Here is a 10,000-nt window from a genome sequence, read left to right as displayed (position 1 = left end):
TCAGTGTGTGAGCTTCCAGCTGAGTGTGTGAGCTTCCAGTTGAGTGTGTGAGCTTCCAGTTGAGTTTCCAGTTGAGTGTGTGAGCTTCCAGCTGAGTGTGTGAGCTTCCAGCTGAGTGTGTGAGCTTCCAGTTGAGTGTGTGAGCTTCCAGTTGAGTTTCCAGTTGAGTGTGTGAGCTTCCAGCTGAGTGTGTGAGCTTCCAGCTGAGTGTGTGAGCTTCCAGTTGAGTGTGTGAGCTTCCAGCTGAGTGTGTGAGCTTCCAGTTGAGTGTGTGAGCTTCCAGTTGAGTGTGTGAGCTTCTAGTTGACTTGTGGCCTGAGTGTGTGAGGTTCCAGCTGAGTGTGTGAGCTTCCAGTTGAGTGTGTGAGCTTCCAGTTGAGTGTGTGAGGTTCCAGCTGAGTGTGTGAGGTTCCAGTTGACTTGTGGCCTGAGCGTGTGAGGTTCCAGTTGACTTGTGGCCTGAGTGTGTGAGGTTCCAGTTGACTTGTGGCCTGAGTGTGTGAGGTTCCAGTTGACTTGTGGCCTGAGTGTGTGAGGTTCCAGTTGACTTGTGGCCTGAGTGTGTGAGGTTCCAGTTGACTTGTGGCCTGAGTGTGTGAGGTTCCAGTTGACTTGTGGCCTGAGTGTGTGAGGTTCCAGTTGACTTGTGGCCTGAGTGTGTGAGGTTCCAGCTGAGTGTGTGAGGTTCCAGTTGAGTGTGTGAGCTTCCAGTTGAGTGTGTGAGGTTCGATGGATAGATGGATAGATGGATAGATGGATAGATAGGTAGGTAGGTAGGTAGTTGTACTAACCTGCTCCTCTCGTTCCCTCATTCTCTCCAGTATCTTCTCGTAGTCCTCAGCTTTCTGTTTGGCCTCAGCGATAGAAGCTTCGTTCTGCTCAGCGTAAGCCATCGCCACCACGGCCAGGATGAGGTTAATGATGTAGAACGATCCGAGGAAGATCACGAACACGAAGAAGATCATGTAGGTCTTTCCTGCTGCTCGCAGCGTCTACACGCACACACACAGCACGCACGCACGCACGCACGCACGCAAACAGACATGCATCAGCGCGCACACACACATAAATACCAGTTGAAAGTCTTGTGTCATCAGTCTGGACAGAGACAGAAGTCCCTTCTCCCAGAAGTCTAGTGTTTAACTAGTATATAAATATATTTAACTAGTATATAAATGTATTTAACTAGTACTATATAGTAATGTATTAATTAGTATTTACCAGCTGGAAGAGGGGAGAACCTCTTCCAGCTGGTAAATACTAATTAATAAGAAGTCTAGTGTTTAACTAGTAAATAGTAATGTATTAACTAGTATTTACCAGCTGGAAGTCTAGTGTTTAACTAGTATATAAATGTATTTAACTAGTACTATATAGTAATGTATTAACACCTAGTAACGCCCGACGCCCAGGACTAAATATTGTCCAAAAGACTACGTTTATTGATATGAGAACGTATCGCATGGCTCCACAGCCTGGGAGCGCCTTTTGTGCAATCCTTGGTGTTCTCCCTCCCCTGTTTAGCCGAGGACAACAAAAATCTTAAAACGTTAATAACTCGCGATCTAAATCATCCTGTCTAATTATAAAACAACATCCTGTGTTTGACGGCCCTCCGCGGTCCAGTCGCTAGTCGCGATAGATTTATTCTTACCTCCCGTTGTGGTCGATCGACTCTAGAGTGGTGTGGCTATTGTTAGCTGCTACACACACATTCACAACATCCGGTCCGTCGGTAAAAATGGTCCGTGTTTATAAATCGACTGGGCGCTATAATGTAATGGGTTAAATAACCCTGGGCGTTCTAGGTGTTAACTAGTATTTACCAGCTGGAAGAGGTTTTCCCAGAAGTCCTGGGACCCCCGGCCCTATGGAGGGTCATCAGCCTGAACAGGGACAGGTAAGCCCAGCCAAACCAGTCTAGTGTTTAACTAGTATATAAATGTATTTAACTAGTATATAAATGTATTTAACTAGTATATAAATGTATTTAACTAGTATAACTAGTATATAAATGTATTTACCAGCTGGAAGAGGTTCTCCCAGAAGTCCTGGGTCATCAGGCGGAACAGGGACAGGTAAGCCCAGCCAAACGAGTCGTAACTGGTGTATCCGTAGTTTGGGTTTGGCCCCGCCTTCATGCAGGTGTAGCCCTCTGGACACACCCTGTTCATTAACATATATTATAATTAGCCTTCATGCAGGTGTAGCCCTCTGGACACACCCTGTTCATTAACATATATTATAATTAGCCCTCTGGACACACCCTGTTCATTAACATATATTATAATTAGCCTTCATGCAGGTGTAGCCCTCTGGACACACCCTGTTCATTAACATATATTATAATTAGCCCTCTGGACACACCCTGTTCATTAACATATATTATAATTAGCCTTCATGCAGGTGTAGCCCTCTGGACACACCCTGTTCATTAACATATATTATAATTAGCCCTCTGGACACACCCTGTTCATTAACATATATTATAATTAGCCCTCTGGACACACCCTGTTCATTAACATATATTATAATTAGCCTTCATGCAGGTCTAGCCCTCTGGACACACCCTGTTCATTAACATATATTATAATTAGCCCTCTGGATACACCCTGTTCATTAACATATATTATAATTAGCCCTCTGGACACACCCTGTTCATTAACATATATTATAATTAGCCCTCTGGACACACCCTGTTCATTAACATATATACACTTAGACAGCCATGGATATATCCGTACCCCCCAGCACCAGGGTCAGCTGTCACCCCCAACACCAGGGTCAGCTGTCACCCCCAGCACCAGGGTCAGCTGTCACCTCCAGCACCAGGGTCAGCTGTCACCCCCAACACCAGGGTCAGCTGTCACCCCCAACACCAGGGTCAGCTGTCACCCCCAGCACCAGGGTCAGCTGTCACCCCCAGCACCAGGGTCAGATGTCATTTATCATTTTGTCTCACATCGCTCCCGACATGTTGTGAAAGGTAAAGAGCGTGCACTGCGTGAAAAGGGGGATTAATGGGCAATTATGGGCACTAGATTTGCCCGTAAACCTCAAGTTTAGCAGCATGTACAGTAATATACAGTAATATACAGTAATATACAGTAATATACGGTAATATGGGGGGGGGGTGATGGTACATTTCGTGAGTTTCCCGGAGTTTGTTGGTCAATTTACCAGGTGTTTCCTGGAATATACTCAACCGTATTCCATGCCTTTTGTGCAATAATAATAATAATAATAATAATAATAATAATAATAATCATAATAATAATCATAATAATAATAACAACTCACCCTGCATCAGATGCGTTTCCACAGAGCAGAGGAGCTCCACCGTGATGGTAATAGTTGTCTGTCAGAAAGATATTTATATTCATGATTAATTAATACTAATGATATTAATACTGACACCGTGATGGTAATAGTTGTCTGTCAGAAAGATATTTATATTCATGATTAATTAATACTAATGATATTAACACCGTGATGGTAATAGTTCCGGTATTTAGGGTTAGGGTTAGGGTTAGCCTAACCCTAACCCTAACCCTAACCCTAACCCTAACCCTAACCTGTGATGGTAATAGTTCAGGTATTTCTCGGACACAGAGCGACTTACAGTAAGAAAGGACAACAAATATGGTAATACATCAAATGCATAAACATTAAACAATAGTCATCAATAATCAGTGGAATATCTATATAATTAAACTATGAGTATATAGTGCTATGTCTACATAAAATGCTATCTAAGTTACATAAGTTGTAAGGTCGTCGAGGCTAGGGGAGGGGCTACGGGCTAGGACTAAGTTCATTCCATAGTTTAGATTGGGAGTGAGTCTGTAGTTCTGACTGCAATGGGAAGTTCATTCCATAGTTTAGATTGGGAGTGAGTCTGTAGTTCTGACTGCAATGGGAAGTTCATTCCATAGTTTAGATTGGAGTGAGTCTGTAGTTCTGACTGCAATGGGAAGTTCATTCCATAGTTTAGATTGGGAGTGAGTCTGTAGTTCTGACTGCAATGGGAAGTTAATTCCATAGTTTAGATTGGGAGTGAGTCTGTAGTTCTGACTGCAATGGGAAGTTCATTCCATAGTTTAGATTGGGAGTGAGTCTGTAGTTCTGACTGCAATGGGAAGTTCATTCCATAGTTTAGATTGGGAGTGAGTCTGTAGTTCTGACTGCAATGGCAAGTTCATTCCATAGTTTAGATTGGGAGTGAGTCTGTAGTTCTGACTGCAATGGGAAGTTCATTCCATAGTTTAGATTGGGAGTGAGTCTGTAGTTCTGACTGCAATGGGAAGTTCATTCCATAGTTTAGATTGGGAGTGAGTCTGTAGTTCTGACTGCAATGGGAAGTTCATTCCATAGTTTAGATTGGGAGTGAGTCTGTAGTTCTGACTGCAATGGGAAGTTCATTCCATAGTTTAGATTGGGAGTGAGTCTGTAGTTCTGACTGCAATGGGAAGTTCATTCCATAGTTTAGATTGGGAGTGAGTCTGTAGTTCTGACTGCAATGGGAAGTTCATTCCATAGTTTAGATTGGGAGTGAGTCTGTAGTTCTGACTGCAATGGGAAGTTCATTCCATAGTTTAGATTGGGAGTGAATCTGTAGTTCTGACTGCAATGGGAAGTTCATTCCATAGTTTAGATTGGGAGTGAGTCTGTAGTTCTGACTGCAATGAGAAGTTCATTCCATAGTTTAGATTGGGAGTGAGTCTGTAGTTCTGACTGCAATGGGAAGTTCATTCCATAGTTTAGATTGGGAGTGAATCTGTAGTTCTGACTGCAATGGGAAGTTCATTCCATAGTTTAGATTGGGAGTGAGTCTGTAGTTCTGACTGCAATGGGAAGTTCATTCAATAGTTTAGATTGGGAGTGAGTCTGTAGTTCTGACTGCAATGGGAAGTTCATTCCATAGTTTAGATTGGGAGTGAGTCTGTAGTTCTGACTGCAATGGGAAGTTCATTCCATAGTTTAGATTGGGAGTGAGTCTGTAGTTCTGACTGCAATGGGAAGTTCATTCCATAGTTTAGATTGGGAGTGAGTCTGTAGTTCTGACTGCAATGGGAAGTTCATTCCATAGTTTAGATTGGGAGTGAGTCTGTAGTTCTGACTGCAATGGGAAGTTCATTCCATAGTTTAGATTGGGAGTGAGTCTGTAGTTCTGACTGCAATGGGAAGTTCATTCCATAGTTTAGATTGGGAGTGAATCTGTAGTTCTGACTGCAATGGGAAGTTCATTCCATAGTTTAGATTGGGAGTGAGTCTGTAGTTCTGACTGCAATGGGAAGTTCATTCCATAGTTTAGATTGGGAGTGAATCTGTAGTTCTGACTGCAATGGGAAGTTCATTCCATAGTTTAGATTGGGAGTGAGTCTGTAGTTCTGACTGCAATGGGAAGTTCATTCCATAGTTTAGATTGGGAGTGAGTCTGTAGTTCTGACTGCAATGGGAAGTTCATTCCATAGTTTAGATTGGGAGTGAATCTGTAGTTCTGACTGCAATGGGAAGTTCATTCCATAGTTTAGATTGGGAGTGAGTCTGTAGTTCTGACTGCAATGGGAAGTTCATTCCATAGTTTAGATTGGGAGTGAGTCTGTAGTTCTGACTGCAATGGGAAGTTCATTCCATAGTTTAGATTGGGAGTGAGTCTGTAGTTCTGACTGCAATGGGAAGTTCATTCCATAGTTTAGATTGGGAGTGAGTCTGTAGTTCTGACTGCAATGGGAAGTTCATTCCATAGTTTAGATTGGGAGTGAGTCTGTAGTTCTGACTGCAATGGGAAGTTCATTCCATAGTTTAGATTGGGAGTGAGTCTGTAGTTCTGACTGCAATGGGAAGTTCATTCCATAGTTTAGATTGGGAGTGAATCTGTAGTTCTGACTGCAATGGGAAGTTCATTCCATAGTTTAGATTGGGAGTGAGTCTGTAGTTCTGACTGCAATGGGAAGTTCATTCAATAGTTTAGATTGGGAGTGAGTCTGTAGTTCTGACTGCAATGGGAAGTTCATTCCATAGTTTAGATTGGGAGTGAGTCTGTAGTTCTGACTGCAATGGGAAGTTCATTCCATAGTTTAGATTGGGAGTGAGTCTGTAGTTCTGACTGCAATGGGAAGTTCATTCCATAGTTTAGATTGGGAGTGAGTCTGTAGTTCTGACTGCAATGGGAAGTTCATTCCATAGTTTAGATTGGGAGTGAGTCTGTAGTTCTGACTGCAATGGGAAGTTCATTCCATAGTTTAGATTGGGAGTGAGTCTGTAGTTCTGACTGCAATGGGAAGTTCATTCCATAGTTTAGATTGGGAGTGAGTCTGTAGTTCTGACTGCAATGGGAAGTTCATTCCATAGTTTAGATTGGGAGTGAGTCTGTAGTTCTGACTGCAATGGGAAGTTCATTCCATAGTTTAGATTGGGAGTGAGTCTGTAGTTCTGACTGCAATGGGAAGTTCATTCCATAGTTTAGATTGGGAGTGAGTCTGTAGTTCTGACTGCAATGGGAAGTTAATTCCATAGTTTAGATTGGGAGTGAATCTGTAGTTCTGACTGCAATGGGAAGTTCATTCCATAGTTTAGATTGGGAGTGAGTCTGTAGTTCTGACTGCAATGAGAAGTTCATTCCATAGTTTAGATTGGGAGTGAGTCTGTAGTTCTGACTGCAATGGGAAGTTCATTCCATAGTTTAGATTGGGAGTGAGTCTGTAGTTCTGACTGCAATGGGAAGTTCATTCCATAGTTTAGATTGGGAGTGAGTCTGTAGTTCTGACTGCAATGGGAAGTTCATTCCATAGTTTAGATTGGGAGTGAGTCTGTAGTTCTGACTGCAATGGGAAGTTCATTCCATAGTTTAGATTGGGAGTGAGTCTGTAGTTCTGACTGCAATGGGAAGTTCATTCCATAGTTTAGATTGGGAGTGAGTCTGTAGTTCTGACTGCAATGGGAAGTTCATTCCATAGTTTAGATTGGGAGTGAGTCTGTAGTTCTGACTGCAATGGGAAGTTCATTCCATAGTTTAGATTGGGAGTGAGTCTGTAGTTCTGACTGCAATGGGAAGTTCATTCCATAGTTTAGATTGGGAGTGAGTCTGTAGTTCTGACTGCAATGGGAAGTTCATTCCATAGTTTAGATTGGGAGTGAGTCTGTAGTTCTGACTGCAATGGGAAGTTCATTCCATAGTTTAGATTGGGAGTGAGTCTGTAGTTCTGACTGCAATGGGAAGTTCATTCCATAGTTTAGATTGGGAGTGAGTCTGTAGTTCTGACTGCAATGGGAAGTTCATTCCATAGTTTAGATTGGGAGTGAGTCTGTAGTTCTGACTGCAATGGGAAGTTCATTCCATAGTTTAGATTGGGAGTGAGTCTGTAGTTCTGACTGCAATGGGAAGTTCATTCCATAGTTTAGATTGGGAGTGAGTCTGTAGTTCTGACTGCAATGGGAAGTTCATTCCATAGTTTAGATTGGGAGTGAGTCTGTAGTTCTGACTGCAATGGGAAGTTCATTCCATAGTTTAGATTGGGAGTGAGTCTGTAGTTCTGACTGCAATGGGAAGTTCATTCCATAGTTTAGATTGGGAGTGAGTCTGTAGTTCTGACTGCAATGGGAAGTTCATTCCATAGTTTAGATTGGGAGTGAATCTGTAGTTCTGACTGCAACGGGAACGGGAGCCCGCGGCGCCCGTGGGAACAAACACAAATGTTGGTGGCGCGGGCGGTATTAAAATACCTGCAGGCCTCGTGAATCCCACATCCTCCCGCAATTAACCAGATACAGAGCTTATATACACAGGATATGAATGTCTGAGGAGAGCCAATGGAGGGAGAGGAGAAGCGGGAGGGGCAGCGACCGGGAGCCAATGGAGGGAGCGGAGAAGGGGGAGGGGCAGTGACCAGGAGCCAATGGAGGGAGAGGAGAGGGGGGGGGGGGGGGGGGGGTGGCAGCGACCGGGAGCCAATGGAGGGAGAGGAGAAGGGGGAGGGGCAGCGACCGGGAGCCAATGGAGGGAGATGAGAAGGGGGAGGGGCAGCGACCGGGAGCCAATGGAGTGAGCGGAGAAGGGGGAGGGGCAGCGACCGGGAGCCAATGGAGGGAGAGGAGAAGGGGGAGGGGCAGCGACCGGGAGCCAATGGAGGGAGAGGAGAAGGGGGAGGGGCAGCGACCGGGAGCCAATGGAGTGAGCGGAGAAGGGGGAGGGGCAGCGACCGGGAGCCAATGGAGGGAGAGGAGAAGGGGGGGGGGGGGGGCAGCAACCCCCCCCCCCCCCTTATTAGTAGCCTACTACTACTAATAATAATAATAATAATAATAATAATTATAATAACAATAATAATACCAGGGTCGTTGATGTATGCGTGGAAGTCTAGCGTGTCGTTTCCATCTTCTGTTACGTTGCTAAGGAACGTGTCACTTCCTGTTAGGTTGCTGAGGAACGTGTCACTTCCTGTGACGTTGCCATATAAGGTGTGGTTTCCTGGGAGGGGCCAGAGGACACATTTCTGCCGCAGGTTTCCCATGAAGAGCTGTAGACCAATCAGAGCGAAGACAGCCAGGCAGAAGATGGTCAGGATCATGACGTCAGCGAGCTTCTTCACTGATTGGATGAGAGCCCCGACGATGGTCTTCAACCCTGAAACGATTGGATGAAACACATCACATGACCATTTTTGAAAATTCGTAAAAATGTGGTGCAAATCTTTGAATATATATTCTTTCAAAGTGAATGTTTTTAACTCAGGTCTAAATGGGTTAACACCCCGAGCGGCAAGAACGGAGTTCTCCGTCCTATCAATTAGTAACGCTCGTCGCCCAGGATGGAGATTAATAAAAGGACGGAGATTTATTGATATCAAAACCGATCGCATCGCTCCACAGGCTGGGAGCGTCGCACCACAGGCTGGGAGCGTCGCTCCACAGGCTGGGAGCGTCGCTCCACAGGCTGGGAGCGTCGCACCACAGGCTGGGAGCGTCGCTCCACAGGTTGGGAGCGTCGCTCCACAGGCTGGGAGCGTCGCTCCACAGGTTGGGAGCGTCGCTCCACAGGCTGGGAGCGTCGCTCCACAGGCTGGGAGCGTCGCACCACAGGCTGGAAGCGTCGCTCCACAGGTTGGGAGCGTCGCTCCACAGGTTGGGAGCGTCGCTCAACAGGCTGGGAGCGTCGCACCACAGGTTGGGAGCGTCGCTCCACAGGCTGGGAGCGTCGCACCACAGGCTGGGAGCGTCGCTCCACAGGCTGGGAGCGTCGCACCACAGGTTGGGAGCGTCGCTCCACAGGCTGGGAGCGTCTGTTGCGCAACATTCAATGTTATTTCTGGTTTGGGACGTCATCGAAAATGCAGATCGGATCGAAAATCTTAAAACGTGAATAACTCTTTATCTAAATCATTCCGTCCAATTCTAAGCAAAGATCATGTGTTAGACGGCCCACCGTGGGACCTAGTCGCGATAGAATTAATCACACGTCCCGTTGTTGTCGATCGCCTCGGTAGTGTTTTGGCTACATCCCGGCAGAGTGTAGAGTAGGAGATTAGCGACACACTTTGATCTCGCCGCAAAGCAGGGTGCCTATGGGCGATAGTTCAAAACATTGCTCCTATGGCTGGAACTATCCCATTGAGACAAAGCTGGGTGCTATGGGCTATAGTTCCAAACATTGCTCCTATGGCTGGAACTATCCCATTGAGACAAAGTGGGTGCCTATGGGCTATAGTTCCAAACATTGCTCCTATGACTGGAACTATCCCATTGAGATAAAATGAGCACTTCCGCATTCCATTGTTACAATGGGAGTCAACGCTAGTGTCGCCACTCTCTTACTAGATTTACTCTGCATCCGGGATGCTAACATGGACGATAACGATAACGATCGCCTGGTGCGTCGCCAAATGTGCTCCAATGGAGGCTCTCCTACATAGACTTCTATTGGCTTCAGTCCAATGGAGGCTCTCCTACATAGACTTCTATTGGCTTCAGTCCAATGGAGGCTCTCCTACATAGACTTATA

The 10,000-nt window shown here is 45.4% G+C and overlaps 1 protein-coding gene across 1 annotated transcript in view; it reads right to left on the bottom strand.

Annotated features, from left to right (window-relative positions):
* LOC306919604 (sodium channel protein type 4 subunit alpha B-like) overlaps nt 1–10,000 on the bottom strand; it is a gene marked incomplete at both ends in the record, with an annotated part of 104,814 nt that overhangs the window by 89,232 nt on the left and 5,582 nt on the right. The window contains 4 exons of the mRNA XM_079532363.1: nt 788–992; nt 2,025–2,166; nt 3,301–3,358; nt 8,333–8,626. Of these exons, the coding sequence (XP_079388489.1) occupies nt 788–992; nt 2,025–2,166; nt 3,301–3,358; nt 8,333–8,626 (699 nt within the window). The remainder of the gene's footprint in view (nt 1–787; nt 993–2,024; nt 2,167–3,300; nt 3,359–8,332; nt 8,627–10,000) is intronic.

The sequence above is a fragment of the Electrona antarctica genome (genome assembly GCF_951216825.1).
Source record: "Electrona antarctica genome assembly, contig: scaffold_378, whole genome shotgun sequence".
NCBI classification, from domain to species: domain Eukaryota; kingdom Metazoa; phylum Chordata; class Actinopteri; order Myctophiformes; family Myctophidae; genus Electrona; species Electrona antarctica.
This window is presented reverse-complemented; position numbering and strand designations above follow the sequence as displayed.